The sequence below is a fragment of the Thamnophis elegans genome, chromosome 12 (assembly GCF_009769535.1).
Source record: "Thamnophis elegans isolate rThaEle1 chromosome 12, rThaEle1.pri, whole genome shotgun sequence".
Taxonomy (NCBI): domain Eukaryota; kingdom Metazoa; phylum Chordata; class Lepidosauria; order Squamata; family Colubridae; genus Thamnophis; species Thamnophis elegans.
In genome coordinates, this window is record NC_045552.1 from 5165751 (window position 1) to 5193231 (window position 27481).

At 45.4% G+C, this 27481-nt stretch overlaps 1 protein-coding gene across 1 annotated transcript in view; it reads right to left on the reverse strand.

The window, feature by feature from the left end:
• Positions 1–10545: 10545 nt before the first annotated feature.
• The window catches only part of POU2F2 (POU class 2 homeobox 2), a 39390-nt gene continuing 22454 nt past the window's right edge, over positions 10546–27481 (reverse strand). Inside the window, exons 6-16 of the mRNA XM_032227668.1 lie at positions 25051–25254; positions 24566–24671; positions 22618–22709; positions 21444–21605; positions 20373–20514; positions 18055–18203; positions 17608–17784; positions 16728–16794; positions 15272–15443; positions 13428–13501; positions 10546–11017 (exon numbers count right to left, since the gene is read on the reverse strand). Of these exons, the coding sequence (XP_032083559.1) occupies positions 10665–11017; positions 13428–13501; positions 15272–15443; positions 16728–16794; positions 17608–17784; positions 18055–18203; positions 20373–20514; positions 21444–21605; positions 22618–22709; positions 24566–24671; positions 25051–25254 (1698 nt within the window). The 3' untranslated portion in view covers positions 10546–10664. The remainder of the gene's footprint in view (positions 11018–13427; positions 13502–15271; positions 15444–16727; positions 16795–17607; positions 17785–18054; positions 18204–20372; positions 20515–21443; positions 21606–22617; positions 22710–24565; positions 24672–25050; positions 25255–27481) is intronic.

The following is a 27481-nucleotide window of genomic DNA, read 5'->3' on the forward strand; positions in this document are numbered from 1 at the left end:
ATGATTTATGAATTTGTTTATTCGTCTCAGAAGCATCACAATTAACATAGGGCATACTATATATGACATAAAATATAAAATACAAGAATAAAATAGGTACAAGTTAAAGAGATCTTGAATAATGAACGGATGAATCGCTACATCTGTACTGTGCTGCCTTGGAAAATTCTGGAAGTTGAAGTCTGCACGTCTTCAGGTTGCCAAGATTGAGAAACACTGTCTTGAAGGAAAGAAGATAAATTCCATAAAGAAGACCTTTGGGCAGGATGTTTCCCCTCTTCTGTTCTCCAGCTGCAGATCCGAACTTGTGGGGGGAAAGGAAGGAAGATCGATTCAAGAGGGTCCTTGGGAAGATGTTGTGCGCCTCTGAATTTGGAGGAACAGGGAGAAGGAAAGGAAGAGAGATTCCTCTACAATATTGTTTTCTCCCAGCTTGGTTGCCCGCCCATCACCCATCTGAGGTCTTCTTGATAGGCATCATGAGAAAGATGTTGAAGCAACAAAAGAGGAAGAAAAATGATTGGTGAAAGAGAAGACGAAGGGAGAAAAAAAGCTCGCTCTCAAAAAAGAAGAGACGTCGTGGCTCAGCGGCTAAGATGCTGAACTTGTCGATCAGAAAGGTCGGCAGTTCAGTGGTTCAAATCCCTAGCGCCACATAACGGAGTGAGCTCCCGTTACTTGTCCCAGCTTTTGCCAACCTAGCAGTTCGAAAGCATGTAATAATGCAAGTAGGAAAATAGGAAGCACCTTTGGTGGGAAGGTAACAGCGTTCGGTGCGCCTTTGGCGTTTAGTCATGCCGATCACATGACCACGGAGACGTCTTTGGCACGCTGACTCTTGGCTTTGAAACGGAGATGAGCACCGCCCTAGAGTCGGGAACAACTAGCGCATATGTGCGAGGGGAACTTTTACCTTTACCAAAAAAGAAGATGGAAGGAAAGTGAGCAAAGGGACTGTTTAGAGAAGGAAAGATTAGGAAGAACTGCCTTGGGGAAGAAACGCCATGAGGTTGTCCTACTAATTGCAGACCTTCTAAGGCAGAGAAAGAGATACTTTGCAGTTGTTTCTTGCCAATCAGCTAGGATATATTAATATATTTCTTAAGTTTATTTGCCATCCACCTTGTTTCAAAAAGGCCCTGGGCACCTAGAGACTAGATTCATTCCCCTACCTCTTGATGGTTTGGGATTTGGGTAAATTGTCATGGCCACTATTCTGACTTTTTGATCCCAATCTTGGGGCTACTTCCGATTGAGTTGGCGAGAAAACTTCCACTTATTGAAACTTTGCAGGTTAGCTATTAACATCTTCTTTCTTTTGATCCAATCCATCTGTCTATATTTTTCTTTCTTTCTTGACGAGTAGGAATAGTCAATCCTTCATTGTTCGTATTTTGAACAAAAATGTTCCCACTTCTTTATAAATATTAAGATGCAAGCATCTTTTGATTTTGGATCAGGTGACTGAAAATATGTAGTATTAAAATAGTAATGTGGAACAGAAGTTGGATCTACACACACATTGTCATTATCAGTGTGTTAACTCTCACTCACTCCTGGTATAGATGATGCATGCTCCAGCTTGTCCTCCTGGCACTGCGGTCTACCACACCATCACACTACTGTGACTCTGCTGCTAAATACACACATTCCAGTTACAAATCTCCATTAGCAAGCCAGCATGGCACTTCAGAAACCACAGGAAACATCAATTTCAGACACAGCAACCTTATTTCTATGCTCTCATTATATGCTTCACAAGCCGGTGGAATGAAATTTCCTGTGCATTCCTCCATGGTTGTAGATTGTTTTACTGGAAAAAAATCACCCTATTTCCCACCTCATTCTCAAGCCAGCCTCTAGAAAAACAGTAACAGCAAGATATGCAACTGCTATGTTACAGCGTACTTAGAATTTGTTGGCTTAACAGATAAGGAGGCTTGTCTACCACGGTCCTTGCCAGCTTCTCTAGCGCCTTGGCCTCCTGATACATAACCCAACCCGTTAATCCTCTGTTGGTGAAAACCGTCTACAAAAAAAGCACATCGGGTGTGGAGGATTTATGAATAACTTGCAAATTACATGCACCGGGTGTGACGGTGTTGACTCCTTTCCCTCCGAAATCCATTTTTCTCTTCAAGTGCTTTTATGGTGAGCGGTGCACTTGATCATCTGTTCCTATTTGCATACTGATTCAAAATGTGTGTCTCCCCGTGTTCTCAATCTCAAACAGATCCTCAATGCATCTACGGTAGGTCTTATTTGGTGGTGGGGCAGGAGATGAAATAGGGAGTGATTGCTTGCACTTAATCAGCAGTCCCCAACCTCTGCAGACCGGCAGTGGTGGCAAAAGGGGGAAGAGAGGTGATGGTTTTGCACACATGTGTATTGATAGCGTGAATGCAGCTTTGTGCACTCATGTGCTTGCCTACTGCTTGTGCGGCCCGGATCCCAAGGGGCTGTGACCTGGCATCCGATCTGCCGCCAGAGCATAAGAACACAAAATAGTAACAGGTTCTCCATGAGCCACTAGGACTGTTTGTTTGAAATTACCCCCTAACCAGACGGCAGCCAGTAAAACAATGTCAGAGGTGTGTCCAGCATGAAAGTGTGGCACCTGATCACTGCCCGTCTGGTAGGGTTCAGTAGTTCTTTCTGGTAATTAGAATTTACAGATACTGAGACACTGAGTATTACTTGATTGAAATCGAAGAAAGTGAATTGGCAAAAATGATAGGAAACTGTGTTAGAAATTTTGTTTTTGAAGCCAGGCAGTTGAACCCCAAAGTCCTCGTGGGCAGACACACTTGGGGGAAACGTCCAACCTGGGTTGCTTTTACAGCCAGCTGCAGGTTGAATTAAAAATGACTGCATAGCCCCAACCTTTTGGGTACCAGTTTCGTGGAGAGAGGTTTTTCCAGAGGACCGGAGGGGGGCTGATTTTGTGTGCTGCCTGCATCCTATGGATGGGGCTTCGGTTGTTTGCAAAGCCTGGTTTCTGCATGCTGCAGACCAGTGCCAGCCCATGGGCCAAGAGTTGGGGACCTCTCTGACCTACAGGATTTAAAATCGTTATCATGTTAACCTCCTAATGGTGCTCCACAGAGATGAGATCTCTTTTTTTTAATGTTTACTCATCTGCAAGCACAGTTCAGCAAAGGTTCCCTGCAATTAAGTTTCCCCCTTGCAGGTTGTTCCTGTTTCATTGCTCTTCTGCTCAGTTTGTTGAGGGATTAGTGGTGATTTACCACTTAATTAGAGTGCTTCTGCTCTCCACAAAGGGGGAGATGGCAGCTTTAATTACTTGTTTCTCTTATTTTCCCCTCTTTGTTTTATAATGAAAAACTGCCTTTTCACAATAAAGGTGGGGGGGGGAGAGTTAAAGGAAGCCAGTTATTAATCCCCAACCCTCAGCAGGAAAGAGAAATTGACTAATTGATAAACAATGAATTGCTAATCTCTATCTAAGCAATAAAACAAGAAAAAGGCTAGCTATCTAAGGAAGAAACTTTTAAAATTAAACACAGACTAATCCTTGGTATTTAATTCATACAGTACAAATGCCAATGCTACAATTGGAGCTTACTGTAAAAGATTTAAAAAGAGAAAAGCTTATAAAACACTGCCATGTTAAAGATTTAGCAGTCACTAACTGGGTTTTCTTTAAAGGCCAAAAAGATGGTAGGTCAGGAATAATATGAAAGCCTTTGTTATGCCCTCAAAGGTCAGATGGACCACTGAAACTGCAGCTAGAGTAAGACGTGGGATTGAAAAGATGATTGTTCAGCACAATCTTTCCTACAACGAGAGACAGAAAAAAAATGTCTATGCTGTATATAGAAAGCTCTGCCTTAATTTTGTACAAATCCATTTGTACGCTTGCATAAAGGACATTTTTAAAAAGTTAATATAAGGGCATAAGTAGTGAAGTATGCACATGATTTTAATACACACACACACACACACACATGCACACACACAAAGCTTTTGAGTCAATTTTGACTCCCGGCAATTGGTTTTCCTGGAAAGATTTTTTGGAACTGGTTAGCCATTGCCTCTTTCCTAGGGCTGAGACAGGACTACTGGCTAGTTCTAGGTCTAGAACTCACAGTTCCCTAGTTTCCTGATGCCTTTAACTACTACACCAAAGTGGATCATCAGTTCTTGAAACAGTGTATACTAATGGGAACCGTCTACAATATAACATATAAAATCCAGCAACCACAATTTGGGTTTCTAGAAACCGGGATATGTAATTTATGACAAATGATTTAGAACTGGGTGAGATGGTGAATTACAAAACCTGTTTAGAGAGCCCTCTAAACAGTTAAACAGTTAGAATGCTACGGTGGTGCTTGTATGCTTGTTAAACAACTTTTGAATTTATCATATACCAACATGGCATCCATATGCCAAAATGGAAATTTGACTTGGGTATAGAATTTGGTAGAGATTTAGAAAAATAATTTGGCCTGTTTTTTATATGTTATATATTTATATATTTATATTTATATTATATATAAAAGGACAATCTGAAATATCGGGAAAAATAACCAAGAATATAGACAATAATTTTATTTCTATCTCTGTTTTCTTTTGTGGCCAACAGCTGTCCTTCTAAAATTTTAAATTCTTTTTCTGGACATTTTTACAAAACCACAGTTGTTATATCCTAAATGCTGAGGCCCCTTTGTTAAGGTCCACCCTTATCCCAATACAGGTGTTGCAAGAACTCAGAATAGCCAAAGAGCCCTCTCTCCCCCGGTACCCAATACAGGAGTGCCAAGTCAGCCTCCACCCTTCAGCTCCGCTATCTATCCTCCGTTGGTTTTGCAGCAAAAAAAGGAAAAGGACGTCACGCAAAGGGCTAGGGGTAATGCTGCCAATGGCTTAATGAGAACATTTGGATAGAGCAGCATAGCAATGGAGAACGTCAATAGTTAATTATGGGAGGTAAGATTGGCAGCCTTTCCCTCCCCCCAATACTTTTGATCTTTTAGAATAGGGGTCCAGAACAGTTTTGGACAAGTGACCATAATTGGAATGTGGAGACGTTATAAGCACCATTGTTGCCACGAAAAGATCCATCAGAGTAATGGAAGTGGTAAATCACAATATACATTATGCAGGAAGTCCTCAACTTACAACCATTCATTTAGCAATTGTTCAGTTATGACAGCACTGAAGAAGAGAGATGCCCGGTCCTCATCCTTACAACCATTACAGCATCCCTGTGGTCACAGGATCAAAATTCAGGCCCTTGGCAACTGGCATGGATTTATGACAGTTGCGCCATCAACACTTGTGAACTTCACTGCCCGCCTCTGAAAAGCAAAGACAGTGGGGGCATCTAGATTCATTTAATGACTGTGTGCTTCGAATGATTTGCTTAATGACCATAGCAAAAAAAGATCATGAAATCGGCACAATTTATTTAACTTAGTAACGGTCTCAATTATGGTTATAAGTCAAGGACTACCTGTGCCCTTATCTTAGAAGGCAAAGAAAGCAATTGGCTGTAGATCACGTTATCTTCCAGTAATACCTTTGGAGCCTAACTGGGTGGCGAAGACGCACCAGCAGGAAGAACATTGTTTTCAGGTGCCAGGCTGCTGATCCACATTTTTTCGCTTTCCTCCTATGGTGTGCAAGTTCTGTGCCACAAATAAGTCACCATAACAGATTCTCAACTTCTTTTCAACTCATCTTTGGTTGCAAGATTTTTATTGTGTTTTTTGTTTTTAATTTTAAAAAAAGACAGGGAAAAAAACACAAAACCACGACAGAACCAAATGAAAGAACAAATTAAAAAAGCACTCAGAATATTTGTTACATTATCATCATCATCATCATCATCATTTTTTTTTCAAGTCACTTCTAAGCCCCACAGTTACAAATAAATTAACAAGACAGGATCAGACCCCGGAAGATTAAAAATTTTAAAAAAAATGAATACTAGGAACTAACTACCTTTGGCAAAGTTATCACACGATTTTCCCACTGCTCCCAGGTCGGCTACAGCAACAGGCCAGTCATGTTGGGGTGGTGTCGGCAAGAAACTGGGTTCTAGTGCAGCATCCTTCATGCAAAAGGCCAGCCCATTGGATCCACTCCTCTAGGCGCTATCAAACTGACCGACCTTCCTGGACATATCAACAAGATTCCCTTTTTCACATTAACCTCAACACCGGTCAGAGTTGATAAGAGAGCAACCTGGAGAAGCCAGTTCAACGGAAGGCAGAGGAAGACCTTCCAATTAGACCCGAACGTGGTCCCAGTCAAGGTTTCTAAAGGAGATTCGCGTCCAACGAGAAACGATACAAAAAAATGCTCTTGCATCACAGCTGAATTCCAGCTATCCTCCAATTTAACCCTGATGTACAAAGTGCCAGTTACATCGGGGAAAGTGAGGCCCTTAATGTCCAGCCCCTAGCGTGTCTTTTTTTTATTTTTTTCTCCTTCTCTCTCATGTCTTTGTGGATGCAGTCTTCAGTCCTTGTCACGGTTCCATCCTAACCACGTCGTCGTCCTTTTCCAGATAAAACGTATCTCCTGGAACCCTAGAAGCTTACAATAGATCAGATTTCATTGGACCTGGGCTGTCCTACTGATTTCCCTCCATGGGGGCGAGAGGAATGCTGCGCCCGATCCCCCACTGCCCCAAAACAGACCTGTACGGCACACACCCTTAATAAAGCTTTTCTATTTGGTTTATCATTAAAGTATATGAGGTATATGGCGGGCTATCTCCAAAGAGCCTTGTGGTGGATGTCTTGGCACTGTAAGGAGAGGGAGGGGGTGGCTAGCCTGTCTCCCTCCCTCGTGCCCTCCCCCCAACTCTGGGACAGGCACTGGCACGGAGGCATGTGAGCAAATATTTGGTTTGACAGCTTTGGTTTTACTTTATTTCCTTCCTCGTTCTAAAACTCCTAGGAGTGGGAGAGCTCAGCAGAACAGAGAGATGCAGCTATTTTTCAAGCATCTTCTTTTTTAAACCAGCCAGTTGAAGAAGTATGTGGACTAGAGAGGTACAGTTGCTTATGGCCTTTGACCAATCAATTAAAATCATCCGCCAATTTGAAACTAAAGATCAGGCCGTCTTGCTCTGGATCCATCAACCTCAAGCTTCCCTATAGCAAAATTAGTTTTACGTTTCACGTCTTATATAATCAGCAATTTGGAAGGGGAGATAGTGATGTCCCTGTGATTTAGATGTCTCTCCCACATCTCCTTTCCTAAAGCTAAAGCTAACCTTCAAAAGAGGCATCATCCTATCTACAACCTGCTTGTGTATATTTTCTTCTGTCTCATTCCGGTCAAACATTTGGCTGGTTTTTGAAGGCTAAAAGAGGGAGCAATTACCAGCCACCCCCTTTTTCATCTTTCTGAAAAAGCTGCTCCTCCTCATCTCCAGATTGACAGCAATCTAACCTACTTCCCAACATCCTTACTTGCCCTATAAAATCTTGAGAGTTTTCCCTCCACGCCATTCAACCACCACTCAGCTCCATGCATGGAGATAGGGTCATTTTTGGTCTAGAATCAATTCTTTTTTTTTTTTTTAATTAAAAAAAAACACATTTTGGTTTTTGGTATTTTTTTTTTGTTTGTTTTTTGTTTCCTTTTTTTCCCTTTTTATCTTTTTTTTTGTTGCAAACCTTTAGCGTTTGTTTTTTTGTCTTTTTTTTCTTAATACAGTAAGAAGCGATAAAGCGGAACATAGAATTTTCTCTATTAAAAAAAAATAGATACCCCCCCCCCAAAAAGTCAAAAGGAAAGGAAAATAACAAAGATCACTAAAACAGTTACATTCCACCTAGAAACACGTTCAGTAGCACATGAGAGAGAGAGAGAGAGAGAGAAAGAGAGAGAAAACGAGAGAAATATTTCTCTCCAATGTTTTTTTTCCCCGCCCTCAGATGTCCACGATTATACCATAACTGAAATCTGAATAAATACTTGGCAGTTCTCTCTCACTCACGCACAGAATGGGATGAAAACTTTTCTTTCTTTCAAGTCTTTTAAACTAGGTGTTTCCTGGTTCGTTTGTTGTTTTTTGTTTGTTGTTGATTTGTTTCTGTTTTGGAAAGTTTCACAGTATTTTTTTCTCTTCTTTTGTTATCTCAAACCCACCTGAACGTTAGAGCACAGCAAAAGCAGGAGATAAAATGAGGTTGAGGGTTTTTCTTTGTTTTCTGTCCTTTAAGAAAGGTTCAAAGTACTTTTTTTTTTGTTTGCTTGTTTATCTTTTTTTTTTTTTTAAACTCTGTCCTTTTGTTTGGTTTTTCTGTTTTCTACCAGATCGCAGTATGCCATGGCTAACTTCCTTCTCTGCAACAGCAAAACTTTGGTTCGCAGGAGTTGAAAATAAAAGACAAACATTCAGTAGAGCCCCCAAAACATCAATTAACCCACCCAACGTGTTTTTTTAAAAAAAAAAAAAGATCCCAAACCATCCAGTTAAAACGAAACCAAAGACGACCAAGTAAAGAAACGTACAAAAGAAGTTTAAAAACAAAACAAATAAAAAATAAGTGTTTTGAGAAGCCATTTTTAAAGCTTTCCAGACTTCCGGGAGAAAGTCACAGGATCTTCTGATCTCGCCCTCCCACTTCAGTTGATTTGGTTTACTTTATTTGTCTCTTTGCCCATTTTATAAAATCTTGGCTTCTCAACACAACTTTCCATGAGGTATTTTTCTTTTTTTTTTTTCAGGACAGAGAAAGACGGTTGAGCCATTTTGTCTTAAACAGAGAAAGTAACGATGTCCCCTTTATTTCCCCCCACATTTCCATCCTTTCTTCTTCGTTTCAAAGTTTCTTGTGGTTACCTCTTTTTCCTTCTTTGTGTTTGATTCTTTTTGGTTAAAAGTTTCTCTCGCCTCTTGAGTCTCTGTGATACCCACTTTCTGAGAAGAATTCTTTTTATCCCTCTTCTTCTGTCTTTGCTTTTATTTATGTTCCCCCAGTGGTCTTCGTTTTGTTGTTTTCTGTAGTGATGTCTATCAATTTTTGGTTTGTTTTTTTTCTGAAAAATGTAAAGAATGCTGAAATTCTCATATATATTTTTTTTGTTTTGGTTTTTGCCAGGCACTGGAATATGAGTATTTATTTTTCAGAACACAGCTATAAAAATAATAATAACAATAAAAATAAAAAACCGCACGTCCCGTTTTCAGAAAAATAACCCCTGATACTAACCCCAGGCAAAACCAATTAAAAACAATCCCCCCCCCGCTAAGCTCAATAGAAAATTAAAGCTGGCAAATAAAAAAGATTCAAGCCGATAGAAAAAAAGCATAGATTTAGTGCTGCCCATCCTTAAAAATTTGAAGACTGTGACTTTCAATAATGCCTCTTGTCCTGCAAAAAGTACTTACATTATATGCCCTCTGAGTAGCCCTGCTAATAGTTATGCTGGACATTTCTTCCAACATAATAAAGTAATTCCAACCGGACGTAACCCCTTCATCCTTATTGTAGGAGTGAGGGAGGTTTTTTTGAGAGGGACAGAAACAGGCATTGCAAATATCCGGGCTTTGAGGCACCAAATACTTGCAACGTATCCGTATCTCAGGAGGATCTTCAACGAATAAATTTTGTAAAATGGTTCCCCACCTCCTTGCTTCAAGCCCCAGAGAACTACTGGTAATATAGATTTTTGGCTGGCAAGTAATCTGAATTTTGTGATCACAAACTCCTTTGGTGGAGCCTATTCCCAGGCTGATTAATCAAATAACCTCTTTGCAAACAAGAAGCAGCAGAAATAATTTAAAAAAAAAAATAACTCATTGCAGGACATCAATCAAGAAACCAGTTTCCAGAGAAGGAAGCCGGTGTCTGATATTCATTATTGCCTTTGAAAATCCTAGCCTTCATTTCTTATAAGAATCCCCCTATTTGTATAAAGCTTCTTATTTGTTTCATTTCAGGAAAAATAAAAAAGCAAAAAAAAAGAAAAGCAGAAACATTTGTTAACCATTTAAAAAATAAAGAAAATATTTATAGGAAGATCCTGAAATTAAATCAATCCATTCTTTTCCTGCCCAAACCCTTTCCGGATCTAAGGAAAAGAGAAAGAATAAATAAGAATAAATAAAAGCATTTTGAAAGACATTCGACCAGACACTGAAGATAGAAAAGTTTGTAAAAAGCTTTGGGTGAAGCTAGAACTGGTGATTTTTGGTGTGAGATCTGTATTCCCCCTTAAGGGTTTTTAAAGGTTCTTTTAAAAGTTTTTTTTTTCTTTTTCTTTTTTTACAAAAAAAAAAAATATCCCCATTTATTGGTTTCCTTTCTGATACTGTCCAGGAAACGAGCAGATGAAGAAGAAGAAAAAAAGAGACAAATCATTAAAAATCAAACAGACCATCGACTGTCAACCTTCTGCAGAGGGGAAAAACAAATGAATGCCAAAGGTTTGGGGAACTTTTGAATTTTTGGTTTCTTCCTTTTTTTTCCCTTTTTGCTTTGCTTCTTTGCTTATTTTTTGGTTGTTGGGTTTTTGTTTTGTTTTTTTCGTTTGGCTGCTGCTGATATTTCTATGTTTGGTTTGCTTGGTTTTGGTGTTTTTTTTTTTTTTTGGTTTCATGTGTCGGTTTTGTATGTCCACTCCTGGCTACCCCCCGCCATGTCAGAAAAGGCAGCGTGGATGCGCCTGAGTCCTCACTCCGTCTTGGCATCCGGCTCGGTGGATCCTGGTCCAACTTGCCCCATTGTCTGCGCCATGTCACTGGAGGAGCTGCATGAGGAACAAGAGGAGGAGGAAGAGGAAGAGGAGGAGGAGGAGGAAGTCAGGGTAGGGGACTTGCTAGGCATAGAAGCAGCCACGGCAGCAGCTGCCGACACCAGCCCCACGCCTCCGGGGGCAGCACTCAGCAAAGGCAGGCCCGCGTGGTTGAGGAAGAGCTGCGAGGTCACGATGCTCTGGCTTCCAGTTGTGCCCGCAGTGGTACCCAAGATTAAGTTACCACTGGCATCAAGGCTGGTAATTGGCAGGCTTCCACCACTGGCCAGGGCTACACGAAGAGAAGAGGAAAAAGAAGTTGGTTAGACCACACCTGCAATGGCTTCTCGTCCTTGGCCTTGGGATCAATACAGAATTGGCCCAAAGGAGAGACAGGGCCAAGGCTGCCCTCTTGGAGGATAATCTTGCAGGAAAACCATTCTTTCAACGACCCCATAATCCCTTGCCGGGTGGAGTCTGGACAACTGAATGGAGCGGAGTATTTACATAGCAATAGCAATAGCAGTTAGACTTATATACCGCTTCATAGGGCTTTCAGCCCTCTCTAAGCGGTTTGCAGAGTCAGCATATTGCCCCCAACAACAATCCGGGTCCTCATTTTACCCACCTCGGAAGGATGGAAGGCTGAGTCAACCCTGAGCCGGTGAGATTTGAACAGCCGAACTGCAGAACTGCAGAACTGCAGTCTGCTGAAGTAGCCTGCAGTGCTGCATTTAACCACTGCGCCACCTTGGCTCTTCTTTACATGCCGGATGCCCTTCTCTGTTGCCAATGCGGAGTTTTGTTCAACAGATATATTCTCATTATGCCCAGAGAGAGAGAGAGAGAAATATCTGCCTCTACCTAGGATCGAACTCACAGCCTCCTGATGGTGAGGCGAGAGCTCCACCTCTAGGCCACTGCACCACTCACAGGAAACCATGGTTATCTTTGTAAAGAAAATATTTTTAGAAGCTTCCTCTTCTCTCATGTCAAAAAGACTGGTATGATTGAAACGGCTCTTCCTTGTCCCCCGACAGCTCTGTCATTTCTCTCCCCCCCCCCGACATGATTCACACGGAAAAGACGCACGGTGTGAGAAGACAGGTTGCACAATCAATGGTTAGCATGTATGACGTGAAGGATGCATGTAATGGAGCGTGAAGGCTTCTGCTAGGTGCAAATTCAAGATGGAATGGAGAAAAAGCCCTCAAGATGGATGAGAGGAGGTTGTGAGGGACTCCACCGACTGGCTGCTGCACTCTCACACACTCTGTATTCTTACACTTGCACACCGGCTCACAAGCAATCTCGCCTCATAGGTCAGGCCAAGAGGCGGGGAAGAGGCGTAATCCAGTAAATGCCTCCTTGAAAGAGGAAATGGTGCGTGCTCTCTTGAACGCCCCGGATTAGACAATTTCTACCTGCACGCTCACAAACAAGGGCCAAAGATCTTAAGTGAAGCAGTTTATCTGGGTTCTTTTCGATCAGGATTCATACCAAGGTCCTCGCTGGAAAAAAAGAACCCAGATAATCAGCCGTCCCACACCAGGGGTGAGGATGGTAGAAATGGAATTGGCCCCTCTTGTGGATGATGCTGTCATCACCCTGCCTTGCCAAGCTCAACCTCCAGCCGTCACATCATGATCTCCAGATCTTCTCCTGTTTGATTCCAGGTGGAGAGCCACAACTGGGATCATCCTTGTTATTTGTTCGTTTGATTTAAGGACCACCTGATTCCAAAAATGACTCTGTTGGTTTACAATTATAACCCAGCGGGGAGTTGGGGGGATTAAAAACAACCAATGGATTTGCATAAATTATACATGTGGAGGATACCTTACTCCAAACTGATAGATAACCTTCTCCATTGGCTTCTTATATGAGGTACACCTTAAATACGGATAGCATTTATGCATTTTCTTTTGTCCTGCATCTTTCAGCTGCTTCTAACATCTATTTTAGGCTGGTGGGGGGGATAAACAGTCAAGTCTATGGCCCCTTTCACAAGGCTTGGTCCTTACAGATGGTCCTCAACTTACGACCATAAATGAGCCTGGAATTACACCCATAAGTTGTTGCAGTCTAAGAGACCACCTCCTGCCGATTATCTCCCATAGACCAATTAGATCTCACAGGTTAGGTCTCCTCCGGATTCCATCTGCCAGCCAATGTCGGCTGGCGGCTTCCCGGGGGAGAGCAGCTCCAGCCCTTTGGAACGACCTCCCTGTGGAGATCCGGACCCTTACTACCCTCCCGGCCTTCCGCAAAGCCACCAAGTCCTGCCCGCTCCAGCAGGCCGGGGGGCTTGTGAAATATCCAGCCCCACGGAAACTGTGAATGTTGTGTATTTTAAAGTGTTGTTTTGTTTATTTATCCCCTTCCCTTGTTTATTGTAAGCCGCCCGGAGTCCTTCGGGAGTGGGCGACATACAAGATCAATAAACTCAAACTCAAACTCAGTCGTTAAGAGGATCCATAGTTATTTTACACACACATACCCAACACACAAACAGGCCTCTTCCACGCTTTGCCAGACATGCAGCAATCCGCAGATGCTGTGCGCCCAACATGCGACCTCTTACAAACTCACAGCCGTTCCTTTGCATATTTTTTCTCCCACGCCAGCAAGCCAGTGGAGAGGATGGCAGCCACGACACCATGGGTTGGGGTGTTTTTTTTTTTGTCTTTTCTTTCACAAACCTTGTATGGTGGCCAGTGGGTTGGTGGCCATTAGCGCTGGGTTTAACCCTGCATTCACCCCTAGCACTGTGCTTCTGCAATCAAATCAAAGGCAGCGAGTTAAAGTGGGGGCTTTGGGGTGGCAAAGATGAGCATGCTCTTTTCACACGCACACACACACACACATACCCATTTTTTCCTCTCCGGTGCGTCCAGGAATTATCAGAAGGATCCAACTTAGAATGGTTGAGTCAATGTAGATTTTATATCTTATCCTCTAGCACAGAGGTGGGGAACTATGGCTCCTTTATGACCCGTGGACTTCAACTCCCAGAATTCCTCAGCCAGCATGGGGAACTATGGGCCTTTTAGGACCTGTGGACTTCAACTCCCAGAATTCCTCAGCCAGCATGGGGAACTATGGGCCTTTTAGCACCTGTGGACTTCAACTCCCAGAATTCTTCAGCCAACATGGGGAACTATGGGCCTTTTAGCACCTGTGGACTTCAACTCCCAGAATTCCTCAGCCAGCATGGGGAACTAGGGGCCTTTTAGCACCTGTGGACTTCAACTCCCAGAATTCCTCAGCCAGCATGGGGAACTAGGGGCCTTTTAGGACCTGTGGACTTCAACCCCCAGAATTCCTAAATGAAGGGTGGAAAGGCAGGGCATGTTACAGGTCCCACTGATTAGGGATATACATCTGGTGGGACTGCAAAAAGGGCCTTCATGGTGGAGGCCCCTGCTCTATAGAATATCATTCCCTTCAACGTATGGTTGTCTCACACCCTGAAAAGTCCTAAAAACGTAGTTCTGTCAGTGGGCCTGGGGATCCCCAATGGAAACAGGGCCGACCAACTTGATTTGATTGTGTTATTGCTGTCATGCAGGGTGGGGCGGGGGGGGGGAGGTTATTTGATGGATTTTTAAATGTTGTAAGCTGCCCAGCATCATCTCTGTACGAGTTGGGTGGCTATATAAATGTGTTAAAGAAAGAAAGAAACCCAGAAGTTAGTCCCCCATGACTCAAATGACAGCCGTCTTCCAATATTTGAAGGGCTGCCCCCAAAGAATCTATTCCCCAAAGCCCCTGAAGGCAGGGACAAGAAGCAACGGGTGGAAACTAATCAAGGAGAGAAGCAACCTAGAACTAAGGAGGAATTTCCTGACAGTTGGGACAATGAATCAGTGGAACGGCTTGCCTCAAGGAGTTGTGGGTGCTCCAACAGTGGAAGCTTTTAAGAAGAGATTTGTCTGAAATGGTGGAGGGTCTCCTGCTTGAGCAGGGGCGTGACCCGTCAAAACCGCGGTCCACAAAAGCGCGCTCGACGAAAGTGCGCATTTGACGTCATCACAGCGCGACGAAAAAAATTAAAAATTGAAATAAAAATAAAATTAAAGCAAGCCGATTCACATAAAGGTAAGGGTTAGGGTTACGGTTACGGTTAGGGTTAGGTTAAGGGTTAGGGTTAGGTTTAGAGCGTTAGGGTTACGTTTAGCGTTAGGTTAAGGGTTAGCGTTAGGTTTAGCGTTAGGTTAAGGGTTAGGTTTAGGGTTAGGTTTAGGGTTAGGTTTGGGGGGGTTAGGGTAAGGTTTTCGCTTTATTTTTACATTTATCGATCACAGCGCGATGTTTTCGTTGCGCTGTGATGACGTCACGTACGCACTTTCGTCGAGCGCAATTTTGTCGTCCGCGGTTTTGTGGAACCGAGCAGGGGTGTTGAGACTAGAAGACCTCCAAGGTCCCCCCCCCCCCCAACTTTGATATTCTGTTAAGGGGCCGTTAAAGAGGCTCCACCGAGGATCGAAGTCCAACCTTTGCGAGAACTCAACCCTCCAAAAGCTTTTCCAGTCTTGCCACTTACCCCGTACTGGGATTCAGGCCTTGCAAGCTGAGAGCTGGATGGCTGCTGCTCTGAGGACTGGGATTTGTGCTGTTGCTTGGGGGCGGCGTGGCCGAGTTGAGGGTGGTGCCCCCTGCTCCAACCGCTGTCCGACTGGGGGTTAGGGAGCAGATTGCTGGGGACAAGGTAGTAACTGTCCCAAAATAAGAACAGGACGTTAACATGAGAGCTTTGGGCCGAGAAGCCCAGAGAAGCTAGGCGTTCTATCTCCCCAGGTTGTCCTCCACTTATGGCCACAATGGAGCCCAAAATTTCGCTAAGCAAAGTGAGTGAGTTATAGGTTTCTTTTATCGTGACCCGACAAAAGCGCGAACGTCATAAGCGCGCCGACAACACCGCAGCGCTAAAACCGCGATGTCAAAAGCGCGCCGACAACAGCGCGCCGAGAGAAGCGCGATTTAATTTAAGGTAAGATTTACAGTTAGGTTTAGGGTTAGGTTTAGGGTTAGGTTTAGGGTTAGGTTTAGGGTTAGGTTTAGGGTTAGGTTTAGGGTTAGGTTTAGGGATAGGTTTAGGGTTAGGTTTAGGGTTAGGTTTAGGGTTAGGTTTAGGGTTAGGTTTAGGGTTAGGTTTAGGGTTAGGTTTAGGGTTAGGTTTAGGGTTAGGTTTAGGGTTAGGTTTAGGGTTAGGTTTAGGGTTAGGTTTAGGGTTAGGTTTAGGGTTAGGTTTAGGGTTAGGTTTAGGGTTAGGTTTAGGGTTAGGTTTAGGGTTAGGTTTAGGGTTAGGTTACAGCGCGCTTCTGTCGGCACGCTTTTGTCGGCGCGCTTTAGGGCTAATTAGTCGCTCATTCGTCACGCAGTTTTGTCACCGCGCTTTAGACACCGCGGTTTAGTCAGGCGCGCTTTTGTTGTGCGCGCATTTGTGGTGGAACCTCTTTTATGATCTTCCTTCCTTGCCATGGATGTTAAACGCATCCTTGCATGTTTTTGTTTGCTAATAACGCAGTTGTTAAGGGAGTCTGGCTACCCCACTTACTTTGTGAGAAGATTGCAAAAGGGGATCACATGATCCCAGAAGACTGCAACCAAGTGCCCCCCTCCCCAATTTCAGGCGTCCAATCCAAGGTGGGTTCCTACCAGTTCGCACCTATTCGGTAGAACCGGTTCGTCAAATCTACCGAACCGGTTAGAAGAGGTTCCACCAGTGGACCCGGAAAGCAGGTTCCAAAAATTTTTGAAACCCACCACTGCGTCCAATATGATCAATTTCTGATGTTGCCCTCTTATCATCCAGAGTCCCAGCAATCTCAAAAATCCCTCAACCAACTTGGTGAGTCAAAGATCAGGCTGTTCTTATATTCCTGTGCTTAAGAAGGTCAATTTAATGCCCCCAGTCCTAACAAGCTCTCATCACTCCCAGCCCAGTAAACTATTCCGAAGGGAAATAAAGGAAAGGGAAATAAAGGGGGAGCGTGTACCTGTTGTGCTCAGACTACTGGAAGCCTGGGAGAGGGGCAAACCTGTGCCGGTGCCTGGGCTGGTCACCTGAGGAAGAAAAATATAGACAGGAATCTGTCACCGACACTGATTGATGTAGACACAGGTAGCACGCTTTCTCTCTTCCACCACCAGGGGGCAGGAAAGGTTTTCCCTTAAGGGCTACCTAGGGACTTGTTAAATGGAGGGGATGGCATCAGCCATAGTGGACCGGCTGTTGAGGACAGCCAACCGTATCTCTGGACCCCTGGCTGACCAAGAGACACTGCCAAGCCTTGTCCCAGGGCCTGGAAGCTGTTGGCGTCTGAATGGAGAGGCACATTTGGCTTAGCCACTATTTCAGCATGATTAAGTAGCTGCAGGTTCATGGACCAGTCAATACTGAGGATTTTCCAAGCTTAGTTCTCCAAAGGGTTGCATTTCCCCAGATGGAATGGGTATGCAGTTTGGGGGGGGGGGGTGCTACCTGCACTGGTTTACTTGCTCAGTGTTGAACACTGTTATGTCTATAATTTGAAGATGCTCCTGACACAGATAAAGAACTTGCACTGATAGGTCCTGCTTTATGACTCTATAGCCCCTAACTGGGGCAGAATCGGGACGACTGAATGGAGTTGAGCATTTACTGGCCAGATGCCCTTCCTGACACCTACGCAGAGGCCACAGCAGATATTTTTCCTTCGCGCCTCAGGAGAGAAGTACCTGTCGCTACCTAGGATTGAACTCTTAGCCTTCTGAGTGGGCAAAAATAATGTGTCCCTCAAGGGGACTTTTGCAAACGTCGGCGTCCCCCTTGGGAAAGCCACAAGAGAGGCCAACCGAGATGGACGGTCACGCGGGAGGCTAAAACTGGGAGTTTACCAAGTGAGGGCTGTAGCCAGGAGGCTTGCTCTGGGCAGGCAAAATGGGAGCAGAGCTGCAAGGGTTGATCCGTTTCTCCTTCTGGCGGCGGTTGCAGAACCAGACACGAATCACCTCCTTCTCCATGTTCAACTGTTCGGCAATAAGTAAGATCTCCTCTGAGGTAGGCTTCTGGTTCTGTCGGGGGAGATAGAAGCGTAAGAGCAACATCTGGTCCTCGCGAGAGGTGAAGAGCAAACAGCAGGACAGGGAACTATCCATTGACAGTCGGACAAAATGGATAAAACTGACTGTACAGCCACCTGTAGTGGGTTTACAGGTAGTCCTTGACTTACAACCACAATTCCGCCCAAAATGCCTGTTGCTAAGCAAGACAGTTGTTAACCAGGATTTGGCCCACTTTATGACCTCGGGGAGGGACAAGGGAGGGAAACTTTTTTTTTTTACCGCTAGAAAGCTTTTTTCCAATGCAAAGCGGACGTTGGTCTCAATGCTCGTCCGTTTCTTGCGGCGTCGGCCCGGCAGCCCATCAAAACCAAGGTTGGGACTGTTCAGCTGATTGGGGCTGGGAAGCGTGGAGTCCACGGACATTGTCTCTGCAACGTATGGAGGAGGAACATTTTATTCGCCTCTTGAGTAAGGCTCATCAGGCACATCTCCTAGACCAGGGCTCTCCAACCTTGGCAACTTTAAGACTCATGACTTAAAGTGGCCAAGGTGGGAGACCCCTGCCCTATACGACCCGACCCCAGAAATGGCATCACTGACTTTACAGTGGTAGAGACTAACTTGATTCTGTACCTAATAATGTCAGCAAGACTGTTGGTGGCGCAATACTGGAAGAAGGAAGACTTGCCTACAACTCAAGAATGGACATTGAAAGTTACAAACTTAGCCGAGATGGCTAAAATATCGGCATATCTTAAAGATCACTCAAATGAGAGATATAAACGAGACTGGAAAAAATGGATGGACTATATACAAAATAAATACGGGACCAAGAAACTCCAGTTAGCCTATGCTTAAGATCAGAAATGATTTAAATTGTTTAAAGTTAGTTCAGCAAGAAGAAGCTAAGGTCAATGTAGAATGTCATTAATTTTTTATTTCTTTTTTCTCAATAGATTTTAGACTGTGTTTGTTAAAATCCATACCGTGTACGGGTTATGGGAAGTTGGGGGGGGGAAGGAGGAGGGGGGCTAGGGGGGAGGGAGGGAGGGGTATACATTAGGCTAGACAAGAATTTGGTGGTAAACTAGAACTATTTTGACACACAAAAAATTGTACTTCGATGTCTTACTGATTGAGGAATGATGAAATGTTTGTTTTAAAAGAAATAAAACTTTTGAACAAGAAAAGACTCATGACTTAAAGTGGCCAAGGTGGGAGACCCCTGCCCTATACGACCCGACCCCAGAAATGGCATCACTTTTCTCCCCCACTTAATCGGAATTATGTAGGAATGTATCCTGTGTTGATGGAGCAAAGAAGAACAAAGTTTCTCCAGGGGTGGGATTCAAAGCTTTTAGCAACTGTTTCCAGACTTCCGGGAGGCCTGTTTTTCCTCCTCCCCAGGCTCTGGAGGCCTTCTTTGAGCTTCCGGGGGGGGGGGGGGGGGCAAAAATCCTCTGGAGGCTGGAAATGGGCCTATTTCCAGACATCCGGGACTTCCAGGTGGTTTTTTTTCTGCCCTCCCAGAGCCTCCACACAGGTCCTGCATTTACCTGGCACCCAAAATGGGCCACGAGGAGAGTCCAGGGAGGGGAGGGATGGGCGGGGCCAGCCAGTCCTTGCAAGTACCGGTTCGGCAAACCAGATGTAAAATTAGCATCCGGTTTGCCCGAACTGGTTCGAACCAACTGAATCCCACCCTTGAGTTTCTCCCTGGAAGGTGCCCTATTTCCCACCACTCAATCCTGCTTGAATTATGCTACCCCATCTTCCTTCTGCCAGGCTCAGCCACAAAGGCTGCCACTTGGCCCCTACATCACGCTAAACTATGGTTTTTGAATGAGCCATAGTTTACCGGCTTCCCACGGCATGCTAAGCTTGTTTACCTGGGCTACCAATGGCAGGAAAGCCCTTTAAAAAAAAAAGGAGTAACAGAATAATAGCACTGGAAGGTTACCTCGGAGGTCTTCTAGTCCATCCCCCTGCTCAAGCCTATACTTGAAACCCTATACCATTTCAGACAAATGGGCGTCCAATCCTTTTTTAAAATCCTCCAGTGATGGAGCATCCACAATTTCTTCAGGCAAGCCATTCCACTGGTTTATTGTTCTCACTCACTTAGAATTTCTCCTTAATTCTAAGTTGCTTCTTTCCTTAGTTAGTTTCCACCCATTGCTTCTTGTTCTGCCTTCAGGTGCTTTGGAAAATAGTTTGACTCCCTCTTCTTTGTGGCAACCCCTGAGATATTGGAACACTGCTATCATGTCTCCCCTAGTCCTTCTTTCTATTAAACTAGACATACCCAGTTTCTGCAACTGTTCTTCATATGTTTTAGCCTCCATCTCTCTCACCTTTGTTGCTCTTCTCCGCACTCTTTTCAGAGTCTCAAGATCTTTTTTAAAAAAATTGTGGTGACCCAAACTGGAGCAATAGCTTATGTGTGAATGCAGCTGGCTCTTTCCTGTTACCTTCACTGCAACTTTCACAATAGTCTCCTTGACCAAATTCTCTTTTCTTCTCTGGCATTCTTAACATTATCCAACTCCCAGACCGGTCATCCTCAGCTTGAATACCACCCCGCCGTCTTTCCTTACCAGCGTCATTCAGCCATTTCTCCAGAAGAGGTTTGAGTTTGCACATGTTCTTGAAGCTGAGGTTCAGTGCCTCAAAGCGCGAGATGGTGGTTTGGCTGAAGTCATTCCCATAAAGCTTCCCCATAGCCAGCCCCACATCACCCTGCGAAGGATGGGAGGAAGAAAAGGGAGACAAGCAATTATGAAGAGAATGCCAAGGCTACGTAGATTTCACGATTCAATACAATAGCAGAGTTGGAAGGGACCTTGGAGGTCTTCTAGTCCAACCCCCTGCCTAGGCAGGAAACCCTACACCGTTTCAGACAAATGGCTTTCCAGCATCTTCTTAAAGACTTCCAGTGTTGGGGCATTCACAACTTCCGGAGGCAAGTTGTTCCACTGATTAATTTATTAAATTTCTCTTTAGTTCTAGGTTGCTTCTCTCCTTGATTAGTTTCCACCCATTGCTTCTTGTTCTGCCCTCAGGTGGCCTGGAGAATACCTTGACTCCCACTTCTTTGTGGCAACCCCTGAGATATTGGAAGACTGCTATCATGTCTTCCCTGGTCCTTCTTTTCATTAAACTAGATTCATTAAACTAAATTCCCCGCACATAACTCTTCTTCTTCCACGAGGGAGGGTTCCACCACAAAACCGCGGTAGAATAAAGCGCGCTTGATGAAAGCGCGTACGTGACGTCATCACAGCGCGACGAAAACAGCACGCTGTGAGCGGTAAACTTAAAATTAACGCGTAAATCTAAACCTAACCCCCCCAAACCTAACCCTAAACCTAACCCTTAACCTAACGCTAAACCTAACCCTAACGCTTAACGTAACCCTAAACCTAACCCTAACCCTTAACCCAACCCTAACCCTAACCCTAACCCTTACCTTTATGTGAATCGGCTTGCTTTAATTTTATTTTAATTTTAATTTAATTTATTTTTTATTTTATTTGTCGCGCTGCTGATGACGTCAGGTACGCGCTTTAATCGGGCGTGCTTTAGTGGACCGTGGTTTTGACAGGTCACACGAGGGAGAGCTAATGAACTGACTCTTCCTCATCTGAGCCCAGCGTTCTGCGGTGTACCTGCGTGAAGCCCAGTTTGATGCGCCGTTGTTTGAAGGTGCGGGCAAACTGTTCCAGCTCTTCCAGGTCGCTGGGCTCCTCGGGGTGAGAAGGGGTCTCCAGGCATTTGGGTGGCTGTGAGTGAGTGAGGTGGGACTCGGGGAGGCCAGGCCGAGTCACTTGCTGGAGAAGAGGAAGAAATCAAAGGAATGGGAATCCAAGAGACTCAGAAGAACCACCCACAAGTCCAGGCAGGCTGCGTTACCAAACTCAAGTGGAAAAGTACTCTCACTAATTTATTTTTTAAATATATTTTTATTATTTACATACAAGTATATCGAACACAGTGTGTGACATTTCATCCGCAATAGAAACCAAAGTGAAAGACAAATAACGTATCTACTACTTACACAGTGCAAGTCTTGTACAATTATTTTTGACCAATGCATTCTAATACGTATAAAGTGTCTCATTCCAGGTCTACTTAGCCTAATTTTTTCGTCTTCCAACTCCCACCTCCTATTTCCAACCATTGACCAAACCTGTTCCAGATGTCATAATATTCTGTCTCTCCTTTGTTTTTTTAAAATTCTAACGTTAGTCTATCCTTTTCTGCACAAGTTAACATCTTCCATATTATCTCCTTTTCTGAAGGGGTATTTTCACTTTTCTATTGCTGTGCATAAAGCATTCTCGCTGCTGTCAGGACGTGAAGTATTAGGTCTATTGACCCTTTGCAATAGCCTTCTCTTATAATACCTCATAGAAATAGAATTTATCCATTTATTTAATAGCGATTGCTATGCCTGGGCCAAGATGGGAGTCACTTCCCTGCCTCCATGAGTTGCAAATGTCATTTACTTCTTTCAGTATTTGGCGGGTTAGGAATGGACGAATTTGCTCCCTGAGATTCAGGGCTTAAATGCTTGCAACTGATTTAATACTGGAGAAAATGAAGCAGTTATAATCATCTAAAAAGAAAAAAAAACCAGGGGGAAACCAAAATATCTGCATGGTGTTAATTTCCTTCTTTTACCTCAATGAATGTTTTACACATGTTCTTTCTTTTTTTTTACATGACCCTCCTTTCCTTCCTTCCTTCCTTCCTTCCTTCCTTCCTTCCTTCCTTCCTCCCTCCCTCCCTCCCTCCCTCCCTCCCTCCCTCCCTCCCTCCCTCCCTCCCTTCCATGCTCACCTGTGCTGGGAGTCCTGCACGAGGCTGGTTCGGCAGGAGGCTCCCTGGATTCTGCTGAGGTAGCTGAAATAAATTTGGTGTCGGAAGCAGCCCTGTGGGGAAGTGAGGGAGGAAAAGACCAAGTTTATTTCTGAAGAGACCCAACATATTTTTGTCCTTTGTGTGCCAAGTTACAGCCCAGTTAAGCCATAAGCAGCAACATCTTAACATTTAGCCCCGCCTTAAGCATGAGAGCCGGTTGGGTGACTTTGGGGCCAATCACCAGTAGACGCTGAGTTCTAGTCCCGCCTTAGGCATCAAAGTTGGTTGGGTGACTTTGGGCCGATCACTAGCAGACAGCGAGTTCTAGTCCTTAGACATGAAAGTTGGCTGGGTGACTTTGGGGCCAATCACCAGCAGGCGGTGAGTTCTAGTCCTGCCTTAGGCATCAAAGTTGGCCGGGTGACGTTGGGCAATCACTACCCTGTTTCCCCAAAAATAAGACCCAACCAGAAAATAAGCTTTAGCATGATTTTTCGGGATGCTTGTAATATAAGCCTGTTGTGGCCCAGCAGGTGCCGTTGGAGCTGCCACCAGACTCCGACCGCGAGGGGACCTCTGAGTCGGCTCTGGAGGATGTGGAGGACCCTGGACAGGGTTCCGACTCTGAGCAGGGCGCAGAGAGGCTGGTTGGCCACCAGGAGGCGCCTGAGCCTTGGACCAGTGTGGAGGAGACAAGGGAGAATGAGCCGGATGCCAGTAGTGAGTTGTTCCTGGATGCATGGCATCAAAGAGCTACTAGGCGTCAGGAACAGTTGCGCAGTTACAGGAGGTAATTGCACTCAGCTGGTGGTCATTAGGCTCCTCTCCAGACTATAAAAAGGCTACTTGTGCACACGCCCCTCTTTGCAGAAGTCAACACAGAATCGAATGTCGGAGAACTTTGTATGAGCTGGGCAGGCTGGATTGCTGCCAACCCTTATCTGTGTTTATTGCTGCCCAAGCTTGTCTGTGCTGGGTTGCTGCCAAGGACCTGTCTGTCTGTTAATTAAATGCTGTAATTTATCTCTGGCTCGGAGTGTGCTTTGGTGTGGAACGAGGGGGGTCAGAACATAAGCCCTACCCCCAAAATAATCTCCAGTTAAGATCATCAGCCAGATGGATGCAATTAAAACCATATTTCCCCCAAAATAAGAACCAACCCAAAAATAAGCCCTTATGCATCTTTTGGAGCAAAAAAAATAAATATATGACCCGATTTTATTTTCGGGGAAACAAGGTAGGAGACAGCGAGTTCTAGTCCTTAGACATGAAAGTTGGCTGGATGGCTTTGGGCCATTCACCAGCGGGCGCTGAGTTCTAGTCCTGCCTTAGGCATGAAAGCCAAATGGGTGACTTTGGATTAATCTTTCTCTCTCAGTCCAACCCACTTCACGGAGTTGTTATGGTGTGGGGAATAGGAAGAAGCATTAGGTATTGATTGATTGATTGATTTTATTATATTTATATGCCGCCCTTTTCCCCCGAAGGGGACTCAGGGCGGCTCACAATTCAAATCAGGGAAGGGGGTACAGACAGAAAATAAAAAAGACGAAACATAACAATGCATAATTTAAAAACACACAACAGTCATACCATTCGAGAAGGGGGACAGAAGCTCTTTAGCCCCAGGCCTGTCGGAACAGCCAGGTTTTAAGGGCTTTGCGGAAGGCCTGGAGGGTGGTGAGGGTTCGAATCTCCACCTGGAGGGTTCCAGAGGGTCGGAGCAGCCACAGAGAAGGCTCTCCTCCGGGTAGTCGCCAGTCGGCATTGGCCGGCGGATGGAATTCGGAGGAGGCCTAATCTGTGGGATCTAATCGGTCTATTGGAGGTAATTGGCAGCAGGCGGTCTCTCAAGTATGTCTGCCACCTCGAGTTGTTGATTAAAATAAGGAAGGAAGGATGCTTTAAAAAAAAAGAGAGATCTCACCTTGCTGTCCCTGCTGGGCCTGTGGCAGCAGGAACTGTGCAGGGGACTGGAGAGGGTGCCCTGGGACGAGGACCAACTGCTGGAGCTGCAGCAGCTGCTGGATATCCTGGAAGGAAAAGAAGCGGGAGGAGAACTACGGTGAAAACATCTCCACGTGGTGCAGAGGGACCTGATTTTCAAGGCGGTTGAGCTTCTTGAGAGGTTCCTGAGAATTGTACCTGCCCTGAGACCACCGAGAGCTTTTCTCCCCTGGAACCACGGCTCCCGTGAGCTGCCCGGAAAAGAGGCGATGGCCAGGGGACCACTTTCAATGGACAATGCAAGGCAGGCCATGTCCCAGGCCATCCGAGAACCAGTTTTTTCCTTTCAAACATCCCCCCAGGAGGGAGCGCCTTCCCTTCCGAGGGCAAGTGGCCTGGCAATGCGGAGAACCTCTGGTGGCTGGCCCTGCAAAGCTCCCTGCTTCGTGCACAAGCCCTCCTTACCTGTGCCGTCAGCTGGATTGGCTGGGACAAGGCCAGCTGGGGCGCCTGGGGCTGGCTCTGTGGTGCTGGCAGTTCAGCCCCAGGTTGCTGAGAGGAGGCGGCGGCGGCGGCAGCAGCATTAGACTGCTGTACGGCAGCCGCCAAAAGCTGTGCTTGCGCCTGCTGCAGGAGCAGTTGCTGTTGAGCAGGCATCAGGGCAGTCAGCTGTATGAGAGAGGAGCAGGCAGGGCGGGCAGCAAGCAGGAGGCAAAGGGAGAGGAAGGAAGGAAGGAAGGAAGGAAGGAGGGAAGGAAGGAAGGAAGGAGGGAAGGAAGGAAGGATCAGGAAAGAAAGAAGGAAGGATCAGAGAACGGAGGGAGGGAGCAAGCAGGAGGCAAAGGGAGAGGAAGAAAGGAAAGAAGGAAGGAAGGAAGGATCAGGAAAGGAAGAAGGAAGGATCAGAGAGAAAGAAGGAAGAATCAGAGAAGGGAGAGAGGGCGGAAGGAAAGCAGGTAGGGAGGAAGGAAGAAGGGAGAGAGGGAGGGAAGGAATGAAGGATGGATCAGGAAAGGAAGAAGGAAGAATCAGAGAAGGGAGGGAGGGAGCAAGCAGGAGGCAAAGGGAGAGGAAGAAAGGAAGGAAAGAAGGAAGGAAGGATCAGGAAAGGAAGAAGAAAGGATCAGAGAAGGGAGGGAGCAAGCAGGAGGCAAAGGGAGAGGAAGGAAGGAAGGAAGGAGGGAAGGAGGGAAGGAAGGAAGGAAGGATCAGGAAAGAAAGAAGGATGGATCAGAGAACGGAGGGAGGGAGCAAGCAGGAGGCAAAGGGAGAGGAAGAAAGGAAAGAAGGAAGGAAGGAAGGATCAGGAAACGAAGAAGGAAGGATCAGAGAGAAAGAAGGAAGAATCAGAGAAGGGAGAGAGGGCGGAAGGAAAGCAGGTAGGGAGGAAGGAAGAAGGGAGAGAGGGAGGGAAGGAATGAAGGATGGATCAGGAAAGGAAGAAGAAAGGATCAGAGAAGGGAGGGAGGGAGTAAGCAGGAGGCAAAGGGAGAGGAAGAAAGGAAAGAAGGAAGGAAGGAAGGATCAGGAAAGGAAGAAGGAAGGATCAGAGAGAAGGAAGGAAGAATCAGAGAAGGGAGAGAGGGCGGAAGGAAAGCAGGTAGGGAGGAAGGAAGAAGGGAGAGAGGGAGGGAAGGAATGAAGGATGGATCAGGAAAGGAGGAAGGAAGGATCAGAGAAGGGAGGGAGGGAGCAAGCAGGAGGCAAAGGGAGAGAAAGAAAGGAAGGAAGGAAAGAAGGAAGGAAGGAAGGATCAGGAAAGGAAGAAGGAAGGATCAGAGAGAAGGAAGGAAGAATCAGAGAATGGAGGAGGGAGGGAGGGAAGGAAGGAAGGAAGGAAGGAAGGAAGGAAGGAAGAAGAAGCAAGTTAGTCAACTGCATTCTCTGTCCTCAGCAAAAAGCCAGAAACCTTCCCAGGTTGGCAGCCATGCAGTTCTTCTTTTGCCAGCGACTGGACTCACACACACCACAGAGAGAACTTGGCCAGGTAGGAGAGAAGCAGGTGTGTTGCTCCTTGTCACGTGTGGAGGTTCAGGGAAAGGTGTACCTGTTGGATTCCTCCCTGTCTGCTGGGAAAAGGCCCAGGAGGGAGAAGGGAGGGTTGCCGCTAAGAGGGGAGCAGCCGCCGAGTTTTACTCTGCAGGGTGGAATTGCATCCCCTTCCCCAGAGACCTTTGGAGCAGAGGCTGAGACATCGCCATCTGCTTCCCCGGCCTCCGTCCATCCCAGGAGAGCCCTAACATGCGCAACCGAAGAGAACGTGGGGCTCCAAAACTACCCATGTCCTTCCCTTCCTTGTGTGGGGCAGACAACCCCTCCCAATGTGATAGAGACCAGTTGTTTTGGCGGATTACAAGTGGTCCTTGGCTTATGACCATTTCTTTAGGGACCAAAGTTACAACGGCACTGAAATAAGTGACGTAGATGACCGTTTTTCACAATTACGACCGTTGCGAGCATCCCCTACAGTCTCATGGTCAAAAATCTAGACATCTGGCTCATATTTATGACCGTCATAGCATCTGGAAGGCCACCCGATTCTCTTTGGCGATGAGCAAAGTCAACGGGGAAGCCCAGTTTGCTTCACAACAGTACGGCTATTTATTTTATTTATTTATTGGAATTTGTCAAAAAAACCAAAAAAAAAACGAGAACAAGGATAAGAGAATGAAAATACAACGACAGGGATGATAGGCACGTCTCCTCTACTGACCCCTTAAGTATGGAGTAAGGTCCACGCAAGTCAACGTGTGACCGAAACTGTGAAGATTTGTAAGCCGAGACAAACTGAATCAGGGAGGGCCTTCCAGACTTCGACAACTCTGACTTACAAACGGCAGCGACTCACTTAACAACTGTGGCAAGAAAAGTTGCAAAAATGGGGCAAAAGCCACTT